Genomic DNA, 27,874 nt, shown 5'->3' on the forward strand with positions numbered 1-27,874 from the left:
TGTATGCACGTGTTTGTGTGTGTAGATTGGAAAGAATCATGTACACTTATTTTCATACATTTATTAAGACACTGCTCTAATTTAAGTAGACTTCACAAGTTATCACAAACACTTGGAAAATTCTGGGAAGACGTACTGAGATGGGCTTTTTCAACTGGATCTGAAAAAGAATAGGAAAAGTTATACAAGCGCATTTATAACTCCTAGCTATCACAAGCAACGTGTGCCGCCCTTACACTTTAGGGAAGTAAGGCAGCTGGGATGCTTTCTTCTGGTTACACTGCTCAAGATCCTATCTTTAAAAATCTTTCTCTCTACTTAAATCAGATCTGAACTTTTATAGTCTCCTCTTTAACATTATAAATCTAGGGCCAAACAATGAGCTGTGAAAAAAAGATTAATTGCAAAGCTCAGTGTCAGGACCAGCCCTGTTGTCAGGCCAAGGATGTAGCAATACCAGAAACACTGTTTTAAACACTGACCAGCAAAAAGTTTAAGTTCACAAAGCTGTAGCTCTGTCGAGTCTTCTCTCTTTTGTGGGTTACACATTTAGGAACTATAGTTTTGGTAACAATTACTGAACGCAATATTAAAACCATGACCTCAGAAGAGGAGGCACACCATTGTGACTAGAGATTAGAAATTCCCAAGGAAGGTTCAAGTCAGACGGGCAGCTCCTGATCTATCTGCACCCCACCCCCCTAAACTGATATAAAGCTGACCCAGGGCAGAGAAACTTCTACCAACAACATCAACAGTACAACCCTAAAACCCATAGTATTTATTTTAAAAGAGAATTTTCTTACTTTAAAAAAACATCTTTAGAAGTCTGAGTAATGGTGCAACCTGAAAAGGCAAAGATAAGTTTTTAATTACCCGCAGAATAGTTAAATCTGATCACAGAGCAGAACCTGGAGAGAGCGTGGTGGGGCTGGGGTGATTGCAGTCATTCTCAACAGGCAACTGCTATGACGGCTGCAGGCATCAGGCTGGGTTTGGCTCCTCCTCAGCCACTCTAAAAAGAATTGCTCTCAATCCAAATGACAAGCACAGCCAGGACAGTTTCATTTTAGAGCACAAAGTGAAAAATATGCTTCTGGGGCTTGAAAAACCTTTCAGTTCTAAAGAACCAAAAAGCTCTCAAAGAGCTCCTCTTTTTAGTAAAATCTGCACTTGATCCCAAACTAATCTGATATGAGGCTGACAAAACTGCCCTGACACAACTCCTTTTCCTTAAAGCAGGCACACAGTCCGCTATATTCTCATTCACAACTATCATTAAAACCAGTTTCCATTCCTCCTTTTCTTCAGGCCACAGCATCCCCGGCGCATTCCACACAAACTAGGGCTCTGTGCAGTACTCACAACCAACCCAAGGGAAAGGGACTGTCATTTTAGGGCAGTCTCCTGCTCCAAGTTTCAGTTCTCCTTGAAGACCCACCTGTCAACCTGAATTTTTTAGCAATGATGCAAATAAATTTTGCTGGTGCCAGTTTTAAAGACAATTATTTGGGTAAGAAAAGAAATACAGAAGAAAAAATAAATAAATAAAAAGAAAAGAAAAATAGATGTACAATCTAATTTTTAAATATCTTTGTGGCTAACACCCTTATTTATAACTTATAGCTTCAAGGACAGTGTTACAGGATATTTGATTATTGTACATCGAAAACCTAATTGTTAGCAAAATATAAATGCCTAAATAGGTACTGTTTGTCACATGCAGTTAGGTGTGTCTCTAAAAGCCTCCACAGATTAGAATGGAAAGCTCTTGTCTATTTTAGAGTTGCTTGGGATAAGCAACTATGACCTGAGGCAAAGACAGCTGGGTGGCCTCACGCTACCTCACCTTAAGTGTGAAATGGTCCAGGCCCTAGTGACTTGCCTTGGAGCCCCTCCCCCACGATGGTGACATGGCTCAGCCTGCCAACGGTATATAAAGGGGAGCTGCAGACCTCTTTGATAAGCAATTGGACCTTTGATAGAGCTCTCTTTTTTGGCTTGGAAGAGCCTTTTTGGAGGAGCTCCAGAGGAGGGATATAGATCCTCTCTTTGGGCTTGCAGGAACAACAGAGAAGCAGCTGGCAGGACACAGGCAAAACAGAACTCTAGGAAAGAGAGCTCAGGAGCCCTCTTGGGTTTGGATGAGGTCAAGAGAAAGGCAGACTAGCTATGCAGAATAGCACAGAGAGAAAGAGATTTCTAAAGAGCTAGTAGTGTAGTTGTAGAACCAGGTCTCTAAATAGATATTTTGCATATAGTTCAAAACATAAAGCTACCTTGTTGAGCTAGCAGGTTTTTTACCTCAGTTTATGCCTCTCGTGTCTTTATTGGAATATTAGACAATTTAAATGATTACAGACAGAAACATCTACTCTCTCTTTTTTTTTTAAATTCACTTAAGTCCAGTGGAGTAAACTGTCAAAGCAGTAAAACTCAATCTCGAACTACCAAGGAAGCGGCTACTTTTCCTTGATAAGGCATTCTAAAAATCAAAGCTTACTAGAGAAAAATAATTATTATAATACAAACTACAAATCACATACACAATTTCTATTCCTTGGGTGAATTTTCCTGCCAGTGCCATGGTTATCAGAGAAAAGTGCACGTAGATAATGAGGATGGGTAAGGCTGAACAAGCAATAATGAAAGAACTAGTAAACTATGTAACTGTAGAATTGGGAGTGCATATATTCTCTTCACATTTTCTTATTTTTATCTTTTTGTTTTGTTTTTTTGAGACAGGGTCTCTCTGTGTAGCCTTGACTGTTCTGGACTCACTTTGAAGACCAGGCTGGTCTCAAACTCACAGCGATCCACCTGCCTGTGCCTCCCGAGTGCTGGGATTAGAAGCGTGCGCCGCCACCGCCCAGCTTCTCTTCACATTTTCAAAAGCAGTTTATCAGAGATTTTACTTTTAAACATAAAAAATACCTACCTATACATCAGGGCCCTGCCTTGCTCGTTTCCTAAGGCAAAGTATCCACTTCTGGGAGAAAAATCCATGGTTTGAACACGAGAAAGAACACTCTTCTTAAAAACTGGAAAATTAGAAAATACTGTACAGGAAGGAAGATGAACCTGCAGGAAATCAGAAAAAGCCTTAAATTACAAAAACTAGGAACTCATCTTTCTTACATTTTTTTTTCATTCTATCTTGATATAAAACAGAGGTCACTTTGACTGTGGCATACAAAGAAGCACTGCTCCACAAACATGGCCAAGTAGTCCCTAACTAAATCTGTGTGTGCCTGTGTGCGCACATGTTCACGTGTACGAGTGTGGATGAGCAGGTTGCAGGTGTCGTCCTTGCCTTTCACCTTGCTGGAGACAGTCTCTTAGCCCACAGCTCTCCTGCACTCACTTCCCCTCACACCTGGGGATTTGAATTCAGTCTTGAGTGAATGGCAAAGACCTTTTACCACCGTGTCATCTCTGTGTCTTCACCGAGTCACCTTTAACTTTGTTCCCTTAAGTTTTTCATCACTGGGATATCTTTGTTTTTATGTTTTTTATTTTGACTTTTAAAATTTGACAGCACTCTTAAGTCATGAGCAATAGCCTGTTTAATAGAGATCTGACTTTTTGTTTTTGTTGACAGTGTTTCTCTGTGTAGCCTTGGCTGTTCTGGAGTAGCTTTGTAGACCAGGCTGGCCTCGAACTCACAGTGATCGCCTGCCTCTGCCTCCCAAGTGCTGGGATTAAAAGCGTGTGTGCCACCAGACCCAGCAATGAGATCTGACTTTTAAACATTAAAAAAAATACCTACATATACATCAGGGCCTTGCCTTGCTCATTCCACTTCTGAGAGATCCCTAAATAAAGCTGGAAGAGACAGCCAGACACAGTGCCACACACCCATAATCCCAGCACTCTGGGAGGCAAAGGCAGGTGGATCTCTAAATTCCAGGCCAGCCTGGTCTACAGCAGCATAACACTAATTACTACTCAAAGCTAGAATCTGTACACCTGAGTCCAAGAGCAAATAGCTGTTAAATGAAGAAATTGGTTCTGAGGAGCAGGAGACTTCCAGATATGAGAGTGAGATTTAAACTAGACTACTGAGGTTGAACCAAAGAGGCCTGAGGCCGGAATTCCCCGGAAGGCCTTCTTGTATGAGCAGTCCTTGGACAATGTCGACATAAACAGTTCCCTACTTTCTATGAATGAAAAGGATAGTACACCTGGGCCAGGTAGCCCAAATCAGTTGTATAAATGATTTATGCCTAACACCCGGCTTTACTCCTGGACATCTAGACTTTAGCAAATGGTGGGCAGAGGATCCCACATGAACCCTCAACCAAAACCCTGGGCTTTAAGTCTCTAATGAGCCTCACAGTTAGGAAACGCTTGGTGTGCACAGTCACGCCTCACTGCTGCAGGTATGACATGCACCCTGTGCAACTCTATAGGGGAAGAGACTCCCAGGTTACTCCACATTTCACCTGTGTAGGGCCTCCCTTTGCTGACTGTACTTAGTATCCTATGGCTGTAATAAACCTTAGCCAAAAATACAGCCAAATACTGGGTCCTGTATCTTTCCACTAAATCATCAAAGCTGGGGGTGGCCTAAGGCACTCTTGACACAAGCAATCACAATCCCTGTCTAGCTATTTGAATTGCAGCACCTTTAGTTACTTTCAAAAATTTAAAAATTGCCTCCACTCCATTGCAGCTACAGGCCTTCAGAAAGTGTAAAGAAAACTGCAAATGTAGTGCTTGCCTTAAATATGTTCCTTAATTTATATGCCTGAAGAAATCTCTGAAATGAGGACCACAACTTAAATGTTCACAAGTCCTCTGAGAGGCTCCACCCAGAAGCTGAGACTCACAGCCAAACATTGGGCAAAGCATAGGATTCCAGTGCAAAAGTGGGGGGAAGGACAAAAGGACACAGAGGTGACAAGAGCTCCACAAGAAGACCAACAGAGCCAACCAACCAGGACCAAGAGGAGCCTGTGGAGTCTGAAGCACCAACCAAAGCCTACACATGGACTAGACCTAGGGCCTCTACATAGCTGTAGCCAATGGGCAGCTCAGTCTTCATGTGGGTCCTCTAGTTAAGGGGTGTGGGGGCTCTCTGACATGGCCTCTGTGCCCGCCTTTCAGTCACTTCCCCCTGATGGGGCTGCCTTGCCAGGCCACAGGGGAAGAGGACATGCAACTTAATGAGCTGGGGTGGGTGCGGAGGGGGGCTCCCCTTTTCCAAGAAATAGGGGTGGGGAATAGGGTAAGGAGGTGGGACTGGGAGGAGGAAGGGGGCTACAACCAGGATGTAAAGTGAATAAAGAAAGAAAAGTAAAGCTGACCACGGGTAGCTCAGAATTTGCAAGAGAACAGACACTATGCAAAACTTGGCAGCTACTGTGCACTAATACGACACCTGAACCCAGTCCTCCCAATAATAATCTCTCTACAAAACTGAATTTTGTAGCTCTAGCATCTTGTTGCTGCTGGTTTTGGCTTTTTAAGACAGGGTTTTCATGCATACAAGCCAGTTCTCAACTTGCTATGTAGCCAAGAATAACCTTTATTTTCCCGACCTGTTTTGGTACTGGGGACTGAACCCAGAGCCTCATGTATTCCGGGCAAGGACTACCAACTAAACCACATCTCCAGATCAGCAATACTACTTTTCTGTTACCATTCAATGTTTCAACATGAAATTTTAAATTATCAAGATAAAAGAAAAGGGTAAAAGGGGTTATTACCAATCTGACAGCTTCTTTCATTTTTCTTGAAGCCACTGCCAAGATTTCTGTCGTGGGATTGAAGGCCAAGGAAGTAACACCAGTGACCAGGTTCATTATGGCTTTTATTGGCTTTGGGTTTGTCTGTTGGAGGCAAGAGTCTTGACTGTATATGTTTACCACTCCACTCTTAGAACTGCAAAAAGAAAATGAAATAAAACAGACTTAAAGCAAAAAGACTCTGCAACCTAGATAAATGCAAACTGGTATTTGTGGAAATGACACGCTGCAAAGAGCACATTGGCTGAAGAGTTCAAGGCAAGACAAAAGACATCCTATCAGTGCAGCTTCAGTCTGGCTGAGCTCTCAACTCTAGCAGCTTTGCAATTGTAAGTCTATCTACGAATCTGAAGAAAGCTCAGAGTGTCAACTGTCCACTCCAAGCCAGGCACTATTTGAATTCTTGAGATACATGGTAAACTAGGGAACAGAGACAACTACTCTCCCACAGTGTTCACTGCCTTTGTAATACTGGGGGCTGAACCCGAGGCCTCACATACATGCTAAGCAAACACGTCTCCATCCCCTTTGCCTTTCTTTCTTTTAATATATATATATATATATATATATATATATATATATATATATATATATATATATTTTTTTTTTTTTTTTTTTTTTTTTTCCCCCACTATGTTGCTTCACCTTTCTGAGTATCTGGGATTAAAAGGCAGCAACACCAGGCCTGGGACATTGCCTATGTGGAAGGTAACTGATATTGCCCACTGAGAGCTGTTGCTTTTCCAACTTACCTGTAGTATCTCACCCACTTTACTCTTATAGACACCAATTGTCCCCTACAAACAACCTCTGTATTTATTGTAAGCTAGTGACTAAAGTCAACAAATCTCTAATCAACTAATAGAAAACTGAGCATAACATATGGAACAAATAAAACAACTGTGATGTACTCCAGCAATCTCAACACTCAGGAGGTTGAGGCAAGAGGATCAATAGTTCAAGGCCAGCCTCAGCTAGCAAGTCTGAGGCTAACCTGGGATGCCTGAGAACCTATCTCAAATCAAAACAAAAATATATGAAAAGATGGCTTTGACCTGAAAGTTGTCAAACTATATAGACTTCAAAGTGATTTCTAGTTTGCCAACTCTTTGTAAAGACAAGAGCCAAAACTAGCTATCTGTGCCATAGAAAGTCAGGCAAGGATTCTCTTGTTACTTTCTTTACAAGTGCCACCTGAATCTGTATTACTGGCTGAGGTTTTAAAAGCCTATGTAGGGGGCTGGAGAGGTGGCTCAGAGGTTAAGAGCACTGTCTGCTCTTCCAGAGGACCTGAGTTCAATTCCCAGCAACCACATGGTGGCTCACAGCCATCTATAATTATGATTTACTGCCCTCTTTTGGCGTGCAGGTGTACATGCAAATAGAGCATTCATATACAATAAATAAATAAACCTTAAAAGAGCCTATGTACACAGCTGGCTGCCACACACATGGGAAGGACGCCAGTCTCACTTCTTTACTATTCTTCAACATGTACTACTTTGTGTATAGTGAGTGTTCAGTATTCCCCAGTGACCTACTTCTAGATCACATGGCCAGTCACAATCCTACACTTGACAGAAGACACAGTTAACGTACAGCCCTACAGACTCTGCCCAATACGATGTGCACTACACCTAGAAAAAGTAAGGTGAGAAGCCTGTCTAGAGTTTTGGATGTCACAAAATGACTAGAGTAGCAAAGCCCCTCTATAAAATTCAAAGTATGAAATGATTTGCAAGTATGTTCCAATACTGGTATCAAATGAATTAATGGGAGTGTTCTGAAAGTATATAGCAATCTGCTCTCAACTTGGGAAAAAAAGCTTTTTGCACTCAATTTAATGACTGAGTAAGTGACTGTGGAGTGCTCAAGGAACATGGTGCAAAGGACAGAAAGGATTTAAGAGTCAGAGGATGGGAAGGAGTGCTGTGAAAGTTATCTTCTAGACATGACATGGCTGTTACATGAGAGCAGCTACAGTCAGATGCACAAGATCAAGCCAGTCAACATTCCAACACGGATGGGAAGCACCCATGAGGCTCCACCCTTACTAAAGTTACTGATTGACAGCTGATAGAGGAAGAGATTTCTCTTTATTGGTGTGGCCATTGATAGGTTGTCCATACAATGGACATATAGGCAGCACTAATAGATTTAAAGATTTATTTATTTATGTATATAGTGGTTCTGCCTGCATGTACACCCGCAGACGAGAAGAGAGCCTCTGATCACATTACAGATGGCTGTGAGCCACCATGTGGTTGCTGGGAATTGAACTCAGGACCTCTAGAAGAGCAGTCAGTGCTCGTAACCACTGAGCCATCTCTCCAGCCCAAGCACTAATGGACCTAATAGGTCATTTGGGTTAGACATGATTAAGATACATTGTACAGTTGTATAAAAACTGTCAGTAAAATTTAAAATATCTGATGTATGCTTTTGTGTTATGTTTATGTATGTACCTACACACATACATAAATACATACACATACACATGCATACATAGTGAGAGCACACAATCTCTACATTAACCAAAGGTGGGGAGGGGTTACATTTTTGTTTTGACACTGGCTGACCTCAAAGTTGCTACATTGAGCCTCTTAAACTTCAGATGCGCTTGCTTCCACCTCCCAAATGCTGAGATTACAGGCATCTGTCATATCACACCTGTCTCCAAAGCTATTCAAAATGACAATGTGAAGTAAAAGTTTTTTACAGTATTCTTAGCTACTCTATCTCTGCAAAGTTGAAAACAGAAAGCATGAACTTTATGAGAACGAGAACTAAATCGAATTGACAGACACTAACAGTTCTGAGATCAAAACAATCAAGTGCCAGCAGCAGAGGCCAGAAAGACAGCGGGCAGCCATGATTCCCGCTCCTCCCTGCTCCACCCTGCGTCTACAGCCCCACCTATCAGACAGCATCAGGAACTCTACCACCAGGGCCTAACAGCTTTTCTTAACAGATTTAGCTATAATATAAAAATGATCTTTGGCCGACAACATAAGAATTCAATTGCACTAAAGAGCAATTAAAATGAGTTTCAAGTTCTAGTATTAGATTTTTTTGCTCAGACCCTTCAAAGGGGACTAATAAAAAGTGAAACAAAAAAAAAGACAAGAGCCAGGAAAATACTAACTGCACTGCCTTTACAAGTTTGAAACAAGGTCATTTTTACGCACTTATCCTTGCCTGACACAGGGGAAGAGCAGTTCTGCTTAAAAACACTCACTGGAGGCACTTTCTTTCCAACCTATTAATCAGGAGCTGCTGCTGTAACTTGTATTAGTCTGGCAAAGCTTATCTTGTGCTGAAATGCATCTCCCCACAGGGATGGCATGTGCTGACTAGCAACAAAGGAAAGGCAGCCTTCATCAGGCAATCACGGGGAGAGCTGCCTGTCAGCACCTACCACCTAAGGAGCACCATCCACCCGATGCTGCAGCTGTCTGTCTCCAGGTTCTCTAGCTCTGCTCTCCTTGCCTTCCCAGGCCCCAAACTTGCTGGGGATATTTACAAACAGTTTCCCCATGTTGAAAAATTATGTTAGTATGAAAAGGTATGGTCAGCTAGACCCCTTTAACTTCCCACTTCAGAGTAGGGAATTCCTAACTATAATTTCTTTACAGCTCAGTGTGTTTGGTCAAAGGTCAAACAGGTAACACCTTGAACTAACAAAATTCCAGATGCTAACATGATCTGTAAGTTAGTTTGGAATATCACGGCTACGCAATTCCTCCTACTTCCACCTACATATTTAGAACCACATAGGAAGATAAAGTCATCATTTTCCAAATATAAACCACTAATAACCCAATATCATGTTTTAGGAAATATCAGGCTCATATATTTTAAAACCCCGTCATCAGGGAGTAGCACTACTTGAGAAAGATTAAAAGATGTGGCTTTCTTGGAGTAGGTGTGGCCTTAGTTGGAGGAAGTGAGTCACTGGGGGTGGGCATTAAGGTTCCAAAAGCCCAAGCCAGACCCAATGGCTCCCCCTTGCTGCAGATCTGGATGTGGAACGCTCAGCTCCTTCTCCAGCACCACGTCAACCTGCCTGCCTCCATGCTCGGCCTCCTTGCCTCCATGCCCCCCACCACAATAATGGACTAAACTTCTCAAACTATAGCAAGCCCCAATTTATGATTTTTTTGGTAAGAGTTGCCACAATCATGGTGTCTCTTCACAGCAAAAGAATAGTAACTAAGACGCCTACCATACTAACAAATGGTACTCCAAAGAGTATGTTTTGGACTTATCCTACATCTAAAGGCCTTAAGAGACTTAAATCTAAAGTTGAATTACTGTACCTTCTCATCAATGGCAAAAAACTAAATACACTGAAGGAAACCTTGCCATGATTAACTGAGTATTCTAAACTCAGGAAAATATACAATGATTTAAGGCAGTCCAGTTTCTTCTTTGCTAAAAGCTGACAAGTTGCCATTATTCATACATGATGCATGACGACAATTTCACAAAACAAAGGGCTCAGCTCAGTGTCCTGGTCGCCTATTTCTAAGCTGTAGTGTGCCACCGAGTGTATTTAACTGCCAAGCATTTTCCCATCAGCACAGTGAGATCCTCTTCACTCACCCACAGGCCACATACTGCCCATTCTTCGACGTAGCAATGCTTAATCCACATAAACTGCCGTCATCAAGGAATCTGTTAATGCACTTCCTTGAATTCACATCCCACACATAGACTTCTCCACTCCCTGAAAGCAAAAGCCAAAGAAAGGTCAGCTAATCTTGCTTTAAACTCAAAAAGCAAGTGAACTTACCACTTTTAGTCACTCTTCAAAAGCACAGGGAACTGAACTCTATTTCCAGGAAACTAAAGACATTTTGAATATATACAAAAGTTCATCAGTCATTTAAAAACCAAACCAGTATCCTTAGGTTTAAAGTTTAAAAAAAAAAAAAAAAAAGACAAATTTGAGTTGAGCTTTAAGGAAAAGGTGCTATACTCCACTTACATAAATTAATGGAGCAAATATATGAAAAGAAAAATAATACCAGCAAGCATTAGAGTGTCTATTATATAAGGCTACAGAATATAGATAAGCAAACTTTTAATGATAATCATGGTAGGGAAACCAAATTTATCCCAGTCCATAAAAAAATTAGTAGTTTAATTACAAAGTCGTATACAGCTTGTTTCAAGCCCTTTACAAATTAAGACTATGAAAGGTGAAGCAATGAGCACACATTAACCTAGAGGATTAGTGTGAGCAGGAAAAAGAAATTATTAAATACAAAGAGGCCACAAATACTACATCTAATTCCCAAAATTAGTCAATTCTTTTTCTTTTTTAAAAAACATTTTTAGGGCTGGGTGTGGTGGTGCACACCTTTAATCCCAGCATGTGGGAGGCAGAGGCAGGCCTCGCTGAGAGTTCAAGGCCAGCCTGGTCTACAAACTAAGTCTAGAACAGCCAAAGCTACACAGAGAAACCCTGTCTTGAAAAACAATTTTGTTTCAAGATTTCATCTGTTCATTTATTATGTATAATCCTGCATGCATACACAATGCATGCCTGCACGCCAGAAGAGACATAGCACCTCTCATCCACCAGATCTCATTACAGATGCTAGCAGGCTGGTTGCTGGGAACTGAACTCAGGACCTGTGGAAGACCAACCAGTACTCTTAAGCTCTGAGCCATCTCTCCAGCCCTGATCGATCCTTTCTCATTCTATTACACCTATAATATCTCACACTCACCTCACAATGGCGCTTCACTCCCACCCACTCATTCCTTCCTTTTCTGTAGATTCTGTTCTAAGGTTTTCCCTTCCAACCTCATGTTCCCGAAGAGAATTCAGTGAAATGTCCCCTCAGTGATGTAAGCACATGTATACTGCATATCAGGTGGTTAAGCCTTCAGTGTTAGTAGTTCTTAACTGACCTGACAATGACAGAAAATGAATACTAACTACCTCTGATTTTCTTACTAAAACAAGAAATAGAAAACCATGCATTTTTAAAAAATAAAATTTGAAGCATAAACGCATGTGCACTCACCAGAAGAGGTATATATCCTTTTACTATCTGAGGAAAATGTGGATGCTGAAATTCTTCCATTAATCTTCATGCTACCAATCAGTTCTTTGGTCTAAAAGAGTAATTATTTACCAGATGTTAGAAAGCTGTTATCTATCTCCCAAAAAGTATTGGACTCTAATTTGTTTATTAATTATATGTGTATAGCTGTTTTGTCTGCACGAATGTCTGTGCACATTTGTGCCTGTTGCCCATGGAAGCCACAGAGGGCAACAACTCCTCTGGAATTAGTTACAGATGGCTGCAAACCATCACGTGGGTACTGGAAACTGAACCCAGGTACTCTGGAAGAGCAGCCAGCGCTCTTAACCACTAAGCCATCTCTCTTTTTTCTCATTGTCAAAAGTTTCCCACCAACTGCCCACAACTTTTCCCAAAGTTCTCCATGAGGTGTAGATTTGAGGACACATGGGATGTCAGCTGTTGTAGCGCAAGCCTTTAGTCCTATTACTCTGGAGGCACAGATAAGCGGATCTGTAAGAGGTGGAGGCCAGCCAGGGCTTTACAGCAAAACCCTGTTTTTAAAAAAACAAAAAATAACAAAAACAAAACCAAACCACACTCAGTTAAGACTGTCCTTAATGCTAGCCTTAATTCCTAATGGAAGAACAAAAAAGCAATTAAATGTTTCACCTTCATTGACAGCAAATGAGAAAACCCAGCAATGCCACTTATGAGCAAGAAGGAGCCATCTGGGGAGACTTCAAATCGCTTCACTATTTTCTCTTTCAACCCTAAGAAAAGAGATGAAATAAGATTTAATGACTTTTAAGAAGTCTACCCTAAGCCAGGGGGTGGGGGGTGGAAGGTAGGGGTGTGTGGGGGTTTGGGGGGGGGGGTGGCAGCACATGCCTTTAACACCAAAACTCAGGGAAGCAGAGGCAGATGGATCTCTGAGTTTGAAGCTAGCCTGGTCTACATAGCAAGTTCCAAGACAGCCAGGGCGACACAGAGAAACCATGTCTTGAAAAATGGGGGTTGAGGGGGGAGAAGTCAACCTCTAATAACAATTAAGTTCCTTTACCTTTTAAAATGTCCACAAGCTGCAAATTAAGCAACACCCAAGCTCTGCATAAATCTAACTGTATGTAACATCAAAAAGATCCAAAACAGAAGTCCATTTCAAAATGGCTGGCAAACTTCATCTTGGTTAGCATTCATCAGTTCAACTTAGGCCAGCTCTCCAAACAGTAAACAGATCAACTCATTTGCCAAACATAAGCAGTGATACTTTAAAAGAACAATTGTAGTTGCTTATTGCACAGCTCATTAACAGAAGGGAAATTCACTGTCATTAGAGATGGCCAAACTATCTGGTTGCCACTCATGATGAATGGGAAAATAATCTTTGATTTTGTACTTTAAAAGCACAAACTCCTGGGCTGGAGAGATGGCTCAGAGGTTAAGAACACTGCTTGTTCTTCCAAAAGTCATGAGTTCAATTCCCAGCAACCACATGGTGGCTCACAACCATCTATAATGAGATCTAGTGTCCTCTTCTGGCATGCAGGTGTACATATGGGCAGAATATTGTATAAATAATAAATTTTTTTTTAAAAAGCACAAACTCCTAACTTTAAGTGTATTTAAGTATTGATTAGCTTCTCGTGATGGCATAAACGTAATTGAGAATCTGCTCATCAATTTAAGAAGGGTCACATCCCTTCACATTGACCCTATCAGAATGCTAAGAACCAAGCTACCCATCATAAAGTAGTCTGAACAGGGGCATGGTGCACATGCCTGTAATTCCAGCACTTGGGAGACAGAGGCAGTCAGATCTTGAGTTAGCGGCCAGACTGGTCTACATAGTGAATTCCAGGACAGCCAGGGATACACAGAGAAACCTTATCTCAAAAAACCAAAAAATAAAATAAAGTGGCCTACTAGAAAGGACACATAAACATAGGTACAAATGGCTGGCTCAAGGGAAAGGAAGGAGGAAGCCAGGGAGAAGGAGCAGACTAGGCGTCCCACTATAATTCATTCATTTGTACATATTAGGGGAGGGGGCCCAAGTCCAAGGCAGCCTTTAACTCAGTAGCAACCAAGGGTGACTTCGGTCTCCTGGATCTTCCTGCCTCAAGTACAGGGAGTACAGGCACGCACCACTACACCATGCTAACATGCTGCCTAGTCAAAAAGCAAATTTAGCTGCTGAAGTGCAACTACTGATCAGACTACAAGGACATCTTTTAAATTGCGGCAAAAAATCTTTATACTACAAGAAAGTGCAAGTTGAGGCTCCTTTGGACCACCTTTAACTGCTTAAGTTATAAGCCCTGACAGGTTAATGGAACATAAAATCTAAATCTATTCTGTTTTCATTGTTCAAACAAGCATTAATGCCAACTAGAGTTTCCATACAAAAGCTTACATACCCTAGTCAGCAACTTCCACCTTACTGAAATATCCTAAATGTCTTGAGATTGTTCAGACAGTAGTTTCAAAGGGCAGGAGATACAGCTCAGTGGTAAGGCACCTACCTGCCCGGCAGGATCGAAGCCTGGGCTAAATCATCAGCACAGCAAAAAAGTTTTGATTCCTTTTGGTTTTTCCTCTCTCATGACTTATGAAAATAGAACTCTGGTCATCAGCCTTGGGCAGCAAGCAGCACCTGTATTTGTTAAGCAATTCCTCAGAGCCTGCTTGGGTTTTGCTGTGGTTGTTCTAAGTGTATGAGTGTTTTGCCTACATGTATGTCTGTGCACCATGTGTGTGCAGTGCCCTTGGAGGCCAGAGAAGGGAGTTGGATCCTTTAAGCTGGGTTTAAAGCTGGTTTGAGCTGTCAATACTGGGAACTCAAATATAGCAGCTATGAACACAGTTTTCTGGCTCAATATAAATTGGTTTAGGTTTTTCAACAAAGTGCATCCACTTAACAGGAAATTCACCTATGAAGCTGGAAATGCAGTTTCTCATCTATAAAATCCAAACCACAACTTAAAGAGATTCCTCCCTGCTAGGAGTTCACAAAGAACTAACTTGGAAAGATTAAAGGTGTCAGGAAAGAGGAAAGAATAGACTAAAAACACTGAAGATGAACATAAATGTCTCTTTAGTTTGGTCTTATTCACTGTCACCCACTAACAGTAATACTGCCACGAGCGCAATAGGAAGACTGCTAGTGGCCTATGTGGCCGATGCTAACACATTGGCCCAAGATGTATGTTAAGCCTGCCAACATCATTACAATAGCTCTGGTTTCCCAAAGGAAATCATGAAGGTGTCACCTATATTTTCAGGTAGCATGAGCATGACAATACAGAGAAAAATGAACAAGATGGTATATAAATCACGTGATGAAAACACTTGATTTTTATCTAGTTCAATTCTTTAAAATGTATTGTCTAAGTACTTCTCAAAACAGTACTTTATTTCAAGTATAAAACAATATTTAAAGTAAACAACATTAGAATTAAAGTAATCAACGCCCTATCAGAAAAGTGAACTGTCTGTCCAAGGAGGTAGAAGCCAGCTCTTCTATATCCCTAGCTAATGCTCATTCTACCACCTCAACTAGTAACTTTAAGACCAAGTATCAGGGGGCTGAAGAGATGATGGCCCAGCAGTTAAGAACACTGGCTGATCTTCCAAAGGCCCCGGGTTCAGTTCCCAGTACCCACATAGAGGCCCACAATAATCTATAACATCTCTCTTTAGCAGCTGCAGCCACCAGGCTACATATGTGGCGTACAAAGGAAAAAATATCCAAAGAAAGGAAGAGAGAAAGAGAAAAGAAGGTTGAAAAGGAAGGAAGGGAGGGAGGGAGGGAGGGAGGGAAGGAAGGGCAAAGAAAATAAGATTGAGGGAAGGAAAGAAGGAAATGAAGGAAAGAAAAGAAGGAAGGAAGGAAGGAATCTTACTTTTATTTCTTTGGTTTCTTGAGACAGGGTTTCTCTGTGTAGCCTTGGCTGTCCTGGACTCGCTTTGTAGACCAGGCTATCCTGGAACTCACAGTGATCCGCCTGCCTCTGCCTCCCAGTGCTGGGACTAAAGGCGTGGGCCACCACGCCCGGCCAGGAAGGAATTTTACATAGAGGGGCAGGACTAGAGAGCAGGTTCAGCTGTTAGAAGCACCTGTTCTTGCAGAAGACCCAAGTCCAGTTCCCAGTACCTATAGGGAAGATCACAGCCATCTGTACCACTCTAATTCCAGGGGATCCAAGATCATCTTTGACCGCTGCAGGCACCAGGTATGTACAAGGTGCTCACACATATAGGCAGACGAAACACTCATACACATAAAATAAAGTCATCTAAAAAAATGTTTCTTAATCAGGGGCCAGGGCTTACACCAGCAGCAGAAGCCGAGACTATAAGCAAGGGGGAAAAAGAAAGAAAGAAAGAAAGAAAAAGAAAAAAAAGAAAGAAAGACAGACAGACGGAACAGATTTGGGCTCCAAGACAGAATAAATAAAAGTAACAAGCAAAGGGGCTAAAGAGATGGCCTGGTGGTTAAGAGCACTGTCTGCTCTTCCAAAGGACCCAGGTTCAATTCCCAGCACCCACATGGCAGCTCCCAACTGTCTGTGACTCTAGTTCCAAGAGATCTGACATCCTTACACCAATGCACATAAACTAAAATTAAATAAATTATTTTAAAAAATAACAAGCAAAAAAAAAAAATCAATTAATTAACAAGTACAAATAAAGCCTACCAATAGTGGTCTAGAAGGAATGTATACTTATAAATTATGACCTTATTCTAAGTTTAATTAGCCAGTTTGCTGGCTTCATTCAAGCATATTTCCTCAACACAAAACAACTGTCAACTAACTAAACAAACTCTTACTTTTAAGAATCCTATGGAGAGCTGGGAATGATAGCGCATGCCTTAATCTTAGGACTTGGGAGGCACAGTGAGAGTCAGTCTCCCTGTCTGTCTCCCGCCTCCCCACCCCCACCCCACACACACACCTGGGATCAAAAATAGTAGTTATAAATAAATACCAATAAATTCAGGATGGGAGAAAGGATAAAATAGGGACGACAAACTGTGTGTCTCACAGAAGTCTTACCTCTCACTTGATGTACAGGAATTAGCTTTCCAGCTAGCATATCATAGACATAAAGAACCTTGCTGTGCATACTTGTGGCTAAAACTTCTTCGCCGTTAGCACTGAAGCAAGCCTTAAAGATTGGAAACTTTTCCAAATAGATGCTCTGGATTTTAGGGTTTGTTTTGCCATCAACCTGTAAAAAAGCACAAATGTTTCTTTTAGTTATTTCCATAGACGCTATATTCTAGTAATGAACATTTCACTACAAGACTTCATTTAGGAGGTTAGAGAGATGGCTCAGTGGTTAAGAGAACTGACTGCTCTTCCAGAGGTCCTGAGTTCAATTCCCAGCACCCACATGATGGCTCATAACCATCTATGATGAGACTTGGCGGCCTCTTTTGGCATGCAGGTGTACATGCAGGCAGAGCACTGTATACATAAAAGTAAATAAATCTTTTAAAAAAAAATTAAAAAAATAAAAAGACTTCCGTACCTGAAACAGTGAGATAGCATTATCTACCCCAGAGACCATCACCACCTGTGCACCAGGATGGAACTGCACTGATGAGATCCGAGCACTGGTAGGCCGTTCAGCATTGGCAGGTCGGCAGTTCTTCATCTGTGGAAACAGAGCTGGAATTTTATCAAGTCAAGTGGGTTAGCATCACTTAAAGCAGCACTCTCAACCTAAGGGTAGTGACTATTCCCAGCTGACTCCCATTTTTACAGGTGTACACACACATTAAAACTTGATGTAGGAATAAAGTAAGTATTGCTTGTGTTCTGAATGACTGAAGTTAAATTGTTGCTTTTTAAAAATGCAGCTTTATTCGTTTCTCATTTTTACTTATGATTTCTACTGTACATGTGAATGGTGTGTTAGCATGGGCACGTGTGCCACAGCACAGTGTGTCCATCCAAGGCACAATAAGTGCCTTTACAGTACAGGAGCTTCAACTTCAAGGAGCAGGACTATGGGGAAGGAGCAGGGGCAGCAAGTGGTATTCGTGTCTAACTGTAAGTTACCATAGGACTACTTCCACTGCCCCATCTCCATAAACACAGCATTTTATAGTAAGGACAGTGTTTCTCACACAGGTCTGTTAACTTGACACCTGGTCCAAGCACTGTGTTGGGGAAACACTTGGGCAACACAGTTAATAGCTGGACATGGCTCAGCGAAACAAAGCACTGGAGGTCAATGTCCTTCCAAAGTGCTATTGGGAGGCAAGGACACACCAGACCATAGCAGTGCCCAAGAAAGGCACAGACAGAAAAAAGCAAGAGACAGGGTTTAAAGGCAAGAAAGGAACCAGTATGTTGAAGAAACACAAAGGACTGTGTGGGCCTGAGTAACAAGTAAGAAAAAAGAGGCCTGAGGTGAAGCTGTGAATGTGGGCATAAGACAATGAGGATCCTGTAGACTATGACAGAGATACAGAAGGTTTCAAAAAGTAAAAGTGATATGACCTGAAACTATTTTTCAAAGCTCCCTCTGGGACCTGGAGAAATGGCTCAGTGGCTTAGAGTTCACAGTACTTTTGCAGAGGACCCAAGTTCAGTTCCCAGCACCCTTATCAACAGCACAGAGCCACCTGTCACTCCAGCTTCAGTGGCTAATGCCCCCTTTTTGCTCACATGCATATTCCCCAAAATACACAGATAAATAAATACAAGTTCCCTCTAGTATTACTTTATTAAGAATAGTTGTTGCAGGATTATTTGATCACATTATGAACCCCAAGATTGTTTACTGGAAAAAACTGTTTCTAGTTGTGATGTGGCTCAACCCTAGCACACACCTTTAATCAAAGAACTTTCTATTTATTGCAAACAGATAGTTGTGGTGTGGCTCAGTCCTGGCACACATCTTTAATCCAAGAGCTTTCTGTAAACAAGAGTAAGTAAAGTCAACCATAGGTCAAAAGGCAGAACAAGCAACCAGCTGACAGGGAGTAAACAGGAAAAAACCATAGAGAATGAGAGGAAGTCCAGAGGATGGAGAGAGAGATGCGCAGGAAGTAGAAAGGAAGGACATTCAGTTGAAGGGTTTTTAAGACAGCACAGAGTGGGAAAACAGGCCTTTTCCTTCTGGGATAAGGCGGCTGGGTAGGAAGGTCAGCTGGGTGCTTTCTCTGCCTCACTGAGCTAGTAGGTTTTCACCCCAGCATCTGGCTCCTGAGTCCTTACTGGTAAAAAGTAACCGTTTGGAATTTTGTTTAAAAACAACAAATAGCTCCCAGGATGAGAGGTACAGTGACGTGGAGAGCCCAGTCACATAACCACTGAAGCAGGCTGACTGAGAAGGCAGCAGCAGGAGACTACAGCTGATGGAAATGAAAAGACACCAACTAGGGTCCCTGTAAGTACTTAAGTAGGTCCATCATTTCTGTAAAAGAAAAGAAAAACCCAACATACCTATTAAAGCAAAATGACAGCAAAACACTAACCCCACACACAAGCATACCCCACACGCCACACAGGATAAGTTGGAAGCAGACTGGATTTCACAGGTCAGTAACTGGATAGGTCCCAATTTCAAAACTCTCACCTTCAAGATTCCTCTTGGAAGAGAAGTGGATGTGGATATGAAATTCCCAGTCCTTTGCAACAAATCATCTTCATCCTCCTCACTTTCATCTGAAGCAGAAAAGCCCAAGGCTGATCTTTACAGTCAGTCAGGAGGCCCCTTCACTAACCCAAACTTCTCTCTCCAAGTCCAACTCCCATCCTAGCTCCCAACCTCCACCTGCTTTTTGAGTTGAAAATGGTAAAAGCAAAACATAATTTAAAAAAAGAAAGAGATGGCACTACATTTTATATATATACATATTTACATAGTAAAATTAAAGCTTTACTGGGCAGGAAGACTCACACACAGATGGTTACTAAGATGAAAAGAGATCAAGTTTAAATAAAGCCAACATTTCATTTAAAAAGAGCAACTCATAATTATGGCAAAATTAGCAACAGGGTAGGCAGAGATATAGCTTAAGAATCAATGCCAGCCAACAGTACATAAGCACCTCAAAGAGGGATAACAAGATGGCTAAGTGGGGAAAGCCACTTGCCACCAAGCCTAACAACCACTTTGATGTCCAGGACCCACATGGCAGATGGAGAGACCTGGCTGCCACAAGCCATCTGAGATCACGACCAGCATAAGCTGCATGAGACTCTGCCCCCCCACGCCAAAAAAAACAAAAAGATAGCCAAATGGAAATTCTAGAACATAGTAATTAAAATTTAGTCTCCAATGAATGTTTTTAACAGTGTCCCAAAATTAGCTGACAGATCCAAAAAATATCCAGACTGTAGTATAGCAGAAACACAGGCGGCCTGAGCCCACCCCAGCCCTCCAGAGGCAGAAACGCAGGCGGCCTGAGCCCACCCCAGCCCTCCAGAGGCAGAAACGCAGGCGGCCTGAGCCCACCCCAGCCCTCCAGAGGCAGAAACGCAGGCGGCCTGAGCCCACCCCAGCCCTCCAGAGGCAGAAACGCAGGCGGCCTGAGCCCACCCCAGCCCTCCAGAGGCAGAAACGCAGGCGGCCTGAGCCCACCCCAGCACTCCAGAGGCAGAAACGCAGGCGGCCTGAGCCCACCCCAGCCCTCCAGAGGCAGAAACACAGGCGGCCTGAGCCCACCCCAGCCCTCCAGAGGCAGAAACGCAGGCGGCCTGAGCCCACCCCAACCTCCAGAGGCAGAAACGCAGGCGGCCTGAGCCCACCCCAGCCCTCCAGAGGCAGAAACGCAGGCGGCCTGAGCCCACCCCAGCCCTCCAGAGGCAGAAACGCAGGCGGCCTGAGCCCACCCCAGCCCTCCAGAGGCAGAAACGCAGGCGGCCTGAGCCCACCCCAGCACTCCAGAGGCAGAAACGCAGGCGGCCTGAGCCCACCCCAGCCCTCCAGAGGCAGGGGGAGGAGGATCTCTGGAAGCTCAAGGCCCATTTGACATACACAGCTCACTCAGTTTCCTGGCAGAATCCTGTCTGAAGCATGTGTGAGTATCATGCATCACTTCCAAGTGAAGCCAATAAAAAGACGCTAAGAGCTTCCTATGTAAGTGTGAGAACGTATAATAGAGCTGAAAAGCTTTATAACTGCACCCATATCAGATCTTCACTAAGCCACCCGTATTTTTTAAAATTTATTTATTTAATGTATATGAGTGCTCTGCCTGCGTGTACACCTGCACCTGCAGAGGGCACCAGATCAGCCATCATGTGGGTACTGGGATTGAACTCAGGACCTCAGGAATAGGCAAAGCTCTTAACCACTGAGCCATCTCTCCAGACCCAAGCCACATCTATTTATAGTATCTTAACTCAGAGTTTAAACTAAAAAATATTTGATAATACAAGGTAATCTTGAAAGTTGCAGTTTCTATGTTATTATCTGCGCTTGGTCTGACATCTGCTCCATTGACTCATGTCCCATTTTGAATGGACAGCTACATTAGTTGCAGCTATCTTCAGAAGGGGCTCTGAATCAAGTACCACTCATTTTTCCTTACTTACGTGCCATAAAACAACAGTACTGTCAAGACAAAATTTATTTACCCCCTATTTTCCTTACAATAAGTAAGATACTACAGGTTGACTATGCCTTGTCTGATTTTTCAGTTGTTTGTTTTTCAAGACAGGGTTTCTCTGTGTAGCCCTGGCTGCCCTGAAATCACTCTGTAGACCAGACTGGCCTCGAACTCACTGAGATCTGCCTGCCTCTGCATCCCAAGTGCTGGGATTAAAGGTGTGGTTCATGACTATGCATTGCCTGAAATGCTTAGGACCAAAAGCATTGGTGCAGCAGATTCTGAGTACCTGTATATACGTAAGGTAACTTATGAATGACCCAACGCTAAACACGAAACTCATTTGTTTCATATATAACTATTTATTACATGTTGCCTAAAGATTTTAATTATACTTCAGATCTGTGCAGGAAACAGTTTTATAGTACATAATTTCCCACTCCTGGCTTCAAAAAGCCAGTACTCCAAAAGTTTCAGATTCTAAAACATTTCAAGTATCAGACTAGGGATGCCCAACCTGTGTTAAATTAGCCCAGGCTATCAAAAACAGGGACTTCCCTCAGAGCAATGTCAGACTTTAAAGCCAACATAAAAAGAGTGAGGCTCATTTAAAACACTTCATGTTTTAAAGCTTGGGAAAACTCCAATAAAACAGTAACAATGAAAGAAACTTACTAGCTTAAAGACATCAATACTCACCATCTGAAGATGTTCTCCGCTTGCTCCCAATCTCTGCCCAATCAGGTACTCCTCCCATGGCATGCTGGAATCTGAAAGGAAAAACAAAAATGTTGTGGTGGATGTTCAGACTCTACATAGATTTTGACACACTTTAGGATATATGTAAACCATCTTCCAAAATTACACCTTTCACTGAATGTGCAAGAAAATCTCACTTTTACGATGACTGATGCACACTGAGAAATTCAGGCATTAAGTGTCACATTATCCGCATCTTACGCTCACAAACCGTGAAAATACAAATACTCAAATAAATACAGCTACTAGTGTAAAATGTTTCTTGTTTTGCTTTTTTAAGTTGAGCCCACATACAATGGGCACTTACATTTTTATAATTTTTCATGTCCTGGTAAAAGGCAAGCATAGTGGTGGATCCAGAGGTGAGACTAGGTCACACAGTGAGAGCCTGTCTGTCTCAGGCCCAAAGGGTCTGACAGAGTTAATGGACTATATACAAACAAATGACTATGTTACCAGTAGTACTGACTATATTTCAGTGGTAGCATTTCAAGTTTTTTCCCCCCAAATAATCTTTGCTATATTCCCTGACCAAAATACTTACATGAAGCCACCAGGCAAGTAAGGCCTACTTTACACACACACACACACACACACACACACACACACACACACACACACGACTATCCAAAAAGCTGTTACAGCCGAAAACAAAGCAAAGAGGAAGAAATGGCTGGGCTGTTTATCTCCTGGTATTATTACAGGAAAAAGGATACTTACTCTTCTTTAAGTCTTTTCTGAAGCTTATCTTTTGAAAGTTTACTTTCACTGGCATTTTTCATGATATCTTTCCGAAATCGATTGTTCGCCATATCAACTCTGAAAATATGAACAAGCATATTTTAAATGATTTGTAAAATGCTGCTTTAGTATTCTAAAGAAACATTTGTATGATCTGTAAGACTGTTAAGATGTGGAGTGCTTCATATACGCATTTTCCATTCCTTCTCCAGAGTCTCTCATACATTCTGGAGAAATAGTGGAGAAACCTCTTCCAGAATTACCTAAACACCTATCAAATCTTTCTCTAAAATATCACAGGCAAATCAAATATTCAAAAAGCAAACCATTAAATATTTCCTGTATTTTTGAGACAAAGGACAGTTTTTCTGTTTTAAAAAAAAAAACCCACAAGAATTCAAACAATGAATCCCAAGATTCAAAGATCTGACTGTCTAAAACTTGAAAATCTCTGCATAAAAAAGGTGAAAGAGCTGAGTGTGGTAGCTCATTCCTTTGATCCCAGAAGCAGAGACAGGTGGGTCTCTATGAATTCAAGACTATCCTGGCCTACAAATCGAGTCTAGGATAGCCAGGGCAACACAGTGAAACCCTCTCTCAAAAAAAAAAAAAAACAAAGTCAGTAAATTGAAAGAAGTACAGGGGTGCTCGCCTTTAACCCCAGCACTCAGGAAGGCAAGTGCACGAGCAGGCAATTAGAAGCCAGGCTGCTCTACCCAGAGAAACACTGTCTTGAAAAATAAAACAGGAAAAAAAAAAAAAAAAAAAAAAAATATATATATATATATATATGGCATGGAGGTTCAAGAGGAAGGAATTTTCAAGCTCAGTAACAGGTTTATGCTTGGCATATACAGACCTAGGTTCAATCTACAGCAAATAAAAGTTTGAAATTCTTAGTATGTAAGAAATCTGAGTGCCGGGCATGGTGGCGCACGCCTTTAATCCCAGCACTCGGGCGGCAGAGGCAGGCAGATCGATGTGAGTTCAAGGCCAGCCTGGTCTACTAAGTGAGTCCAGGACAGCCAAGGCTACACAGAGAAACCCTGTCTCGAAAAACCAAAGGAAAGGAAAAAAAACTGAGGCAGTAAGATCTTTAATAAACAAAGATAATAAAGATAATAAAGAGCACATATTAAATTCTATTAATTTTCTTCAACACAGTTTAAGAATGGTTGTTTTCCAATCATCAAAGAAAGTCTGCAAACAACAAAAACCCTTACTGATTATATTTTTAAAAGTCTGAAATCCACACTTTACATGGGGAAGGTAAACTCTTACTCTCTGGTCAAATAAATAAAACCCCCCAAAGAATCTTTAAGAAATTAACTAGAAATGCAAAAACGTGGGCTGGAGAGATGGCTCAGAAGTTAAGAGCACTGGCTGTTCTTCCAGAAAACCTGGGTTCAATTTCCAGTGCTCACATGGCAGCTGATACCTGTGTGTAACTCCAGTTTCAGGTCATCCAACTCTATCACAAATGCAGGCAAAATACCAATGTACATAAAATAAAAATAAACAAACAACTTACCTAAAAAAAAATGCAAAAATAAAGTTTTTTCCTAAAAAGATTCATGTCAACATTCTTAAAACGAAAAATTGATTTGTTCAGTAAATTTGAATTTGATTCATAAAAGACAACTTCCCTTGTTTACAATATAACTACATAGAAAAAGAAAAACTATGTAGTATATGCTCATATTAGATACAATATGGTCGTTTTATTTGAAGCCTTTACTCAGTTTCAGGCACCATGCTAGAAATTCTATATGCATCATTTAATCCAATGGCCTTCAGTTATAATTACTATTCTGACACTCAGGAACTGTCCAGTTAGGAAGCAAGCTAAGAAGTTAACTCCAATGATTAGTTAAGCAGTGTATCCTGCATAGAAGATACAGGGAACCACCAGGCGCAGTGGCGCACGCCTGTAATCCCCACACTCAGGAGGCAGAGGCAGAGACAGGGGAATCTCTGTGAGTTCAAGGCCAGCCAGGACTACACAGGAAAAAACCCTTCTCGAAAAGCCGAAAGAGAGGGGAGGAGGAAGGACAGAGAACGACCCGTGCAACGTAACAGCACCTTTCTCTCAGATACAGAACACGAACCACCTCTAGGTCTAAAGAAAGCCTCACAAACTGTTCAGACCCCGATCTCAGTCAGATAGAGATGGGCTATTGACCCGCACACCCCAAGACTTCAGGGACACAGCGGACTGGGGAGCCAAACTGTGACAGTGTTTCTCAGAGTTAACTTACAAAGACAAAAAGCACAATTAGCTCATACCTGGGGGCGGATGGTGGAACAGGGCGGCCAGCCGGGACTCAGGCTGCTTTTGCTAACTAGACAAGCAGTTCTAGCTAACCTTGACAGTGCGCAGGGCGCCTGGGCCAGCTGTGCTACAGCTGGGGAATTTCTAGGACCAACAGGCCATAGTTTCCCACTGAACATAAACACAGTTTCTGGTCAATCTGACTGTACAAGAACGAGCGGAGATGAGGCGGCTGGTGGTTACGCCGTAAGGAGGAGTCCCCACACGCTCCTGTGCGCCCGTGTTTTCATTATCCACACACTCACACTGTCCAAGGCAGTGACCTGTACAACTCTGCAAGTTAACTTTTAAAGTGTCCAAGGGGACTCTGAAAGGAACCGGTAACTTACATTTCCTCATCTTCATCATCTTCATCCACCCATACTGGCTTCTTCTTCTGAGGAAGAGCATCTTTCGCTTCATTTTCCACTTCTGAGTCATCTGAACTTCCATGAAGATGACCCTACAGAGACACACCATCTTCAGGTCATGAGGCAGGCACCAAGCCCTAACACTTAGATGGCTGGTAGAACGCTTTGCTCTCCTGGTCTGCTGATGAAATAATGTCATGGAATATGACCACACAAAGCAAGGAAGGTGATCAGAACCACCAGCGGGGACAGGAGAGGCAGGATGGACCAGCCGAGGAGTGACAACGCGCACACTGAAAGCCACAGACCACAGTAGACAAGGGTCAAAGGTAAGCAGACAGGTGAAGAGCAAACATCGAAACTCCAACAATTACAAAACCCAGGGCGTCTAGAATCCCACACAACATAACCTGTGTCTCATAGCCTCTTGGTGTCAACCGTCTTAAAACTTAATAGCACACTAAAACCTAAACCTAATCCCCTCCCTCCAAAAAAGCCCCTGAAATGAGCCAAGCTTTTCCCCCCAACCCACACAGTGCCCAAGGAGTCAACCACCGTATCCACCTGCACTACTGATCTTTCAAAGCCCGCCAAAGAATTCCTTCAGATACAGAAGTGTCCCACAGCTTGGAGGGTAGCTGTTCTGCTCCAAGCAAGACTTGAAGTTTTCCATCGAAGCATCCACACAAAGGGTTAATTCAGCAAATGCTGACATTCTCACTGAGGCTTCCTTCACATACGTTTAATTCCCTTGCCCAAATGTTGCTATTTTCCTCTCCACCAACACACTTGAACTTAACTATTGTCCTGTCTCCTCTATCTTGTTTTTCCACCACTACCACACAAGCTCCAAGAGAACAGGGGATTTTGTTAAGCTTTCCCCATAGGGGCGTCTCCCTCCACCGGCTAGAGCAACGCCTGAGCAGGTCTCTCTACCTTAAGACAAGGGATCAACTATAGAACAAAAGTAAAGACAATGCAAAAATGAACAATCACGAGGCATTTGCAGCTTCTACGAAAATTAAGCCCCCAAAGCAATGTTGAGAGATGAACGAACTAGTCGTTTTCTAAAGTTGGGCGTGCGTATCACACGGAGGTATTGTTAAAACGCGAGCTTTACGCCTTCTGACCAAGTAGCGGGTTCGCTCCACGAAACGGAACCGCGACAGGTGGCCAAACCGCCACCCCTGTGGCTCCAGCAGAGGGTACAAGAAACCCAATGATGCCCGACTTTGCAGACAGCCTTCTGCAAACCCAGCCAGCAGTTGAGCGCCTGCTGGATGCGAAGCGCCCCGGCCCCTTTGGGGCGGGGAGAGGCGGCGTCTCCGCCCTCGCCAGCTCGCAGCCCAGCGCCGAAGGCGGAGAGCGCCCGGGAGGCCCTCGGCGCCCGCGGTCGCCGGTCCCTCCCACCATAGCGCCCGCCGCCACAGGTCTTTCCCCCCCCGCCCCCCCCAGGCTCCGCCCCCGGGGCCTCGCCACCAGCCGCGCGCCGGGCTCCGGAGAACGTGCGCCGGCTCAGCAAGCAGGCCGCCCTCACCCGCGAGCTCCCCAGCCGCCGCAGCAGCGCGTCCTCGTCGTCCTCGACGTCGCCGAAGACAAGCTGCTCCAGGCACCGCTCGGCAGCCGGCTTGTCGTCCTCGAGCGTCAAGCGGTTCCGCTGCCGGAGCCGGCTCTCTTCCTCCGCCGCCGCCGCCGCCGCGGTGACCGCGCTAGGGGCCGCCCTCGGCCCGGCCAGCGGCGTCCGTTGGGATGAACGGGCGGCATTTCGGGGCGTCCCGCCGCTCCCGGGTCTGGCTTTCCTCCCCGGCCCTGCGTCGGCTCTCCGATCTCGTTTCGTCCGGCTCCTGCGTTCGGGCGGCATCCTCTGGGCTGAGGAGAAACGCAGACGTTCACGTGGAGCACCACTGCGCATGTGCCAGAGCGTCTGGCTGGGCGCCGCGGCCCTGCCCCGGGAAGCAGGAAGGAGCCTGCGCCGCCTCGAGCCACGTGACCGACACTCACGCGCTACGTCACTCCCTCTCAGTTCGGCAGCCCCTCCCCGTGTGGGAGTTCCTCTCTGGGAAGACCAATCTTCCGGGTGTAGGGGGAAGCGGCGTGACTGGAGTGGAAATTTTTTTTCCCAACACAACTTCTCGGAGGCAGCATATTGGAAGGGACTCAAGAAGGCCGGAGTACAAATCAGAGTGGCTGAAGGAAACTTCTCTCCCTGCTGCCTCTTGAGCCGCGCCGCCTTGCCGCGAGCCCTCATTACCTCATCGTCTTCTGGTCTTGGTACCGTCCTTAGAGTACGGAGCCTGCCGAGGGTCCCACGCTGGAGGGGAGAGAGGAGG

The 27,874-nt window shown here is 43.4% G+C and overlaps 2 protein-coding genes across 16 annotated transcripts in view; one reads left to right on the forward strand and one right to left on the reverse strand.

Annotated features, from left to right (window-relative positions):
* Nucleotides 1–46: 46 nt before the first annotated feature.
* UTP18 (UTP18 small subunit processome component) lies at nucleotides 47–27,792 on the reverse strand (the record flags this gene model as incomplete). Its single annotated transcript, XM_084803344.1, has 14 exons — nucleotides 47–160; nucleotides 807–846; nucleotides 2,939–3,081; nucleotides 5,712–5,886; nucleotides 10,356–10,479; nucleotides 11,789–11,879; nucleotides 12,461–12,561; nucleotides 16,849–17,023; nucleotides 17,327–17,452; nucleotides 19,385–19,473; nucleotides 22,062–22,132; nucleotides 22,842–22,940; nucleotides 25,524–25,636; nucleotides 27,082–27,792. The coding sequence occupies 13 exons, from the start codon at nucleotides 27,790–27,792 to the stop codon at nucleotides 822–824; spliced, it is 2,043 nt and encodes a 680-aa protein (XP_084659470.1). The 3' UTR covers nucleotides 47–160; nucleotides 807–821.
* Nucleotides 25,688–27,874, forward strand: part of MBTD1 (mbt domain containing 1) — a 62,312-nt gene continuing 60,125 nt past the window's right edge. For 13 of the 15 annotated variants that reach the window (XM_084803326.1, XM_084803330.1, XM_084803339.1 and 10 more), the window contains exon 1: nucleotides 27,733–27,874. The gene's annotated coding sequence lies outside the window, so the exon portion shown is untranslated. Of the gene's footprint in view, nucleotides 25,874–27,732 lie in introns of those variants that run through there. The other 2 variants (XM_084803338.1, XM_084803336.1) reach the window with 2 other exon arrangements.

This window comes from Acomys minous (genome assembly GCF_964271855.1).
Source record: "Acomys minous genome assembly, chromosome: 12".
In the NCBI taxonomy this organism is placed as follows: Eukaryota; Metazoa; Chordata; class Mammalia; order Rodentia; family Muridae; genus Acomys; species Acomys minous.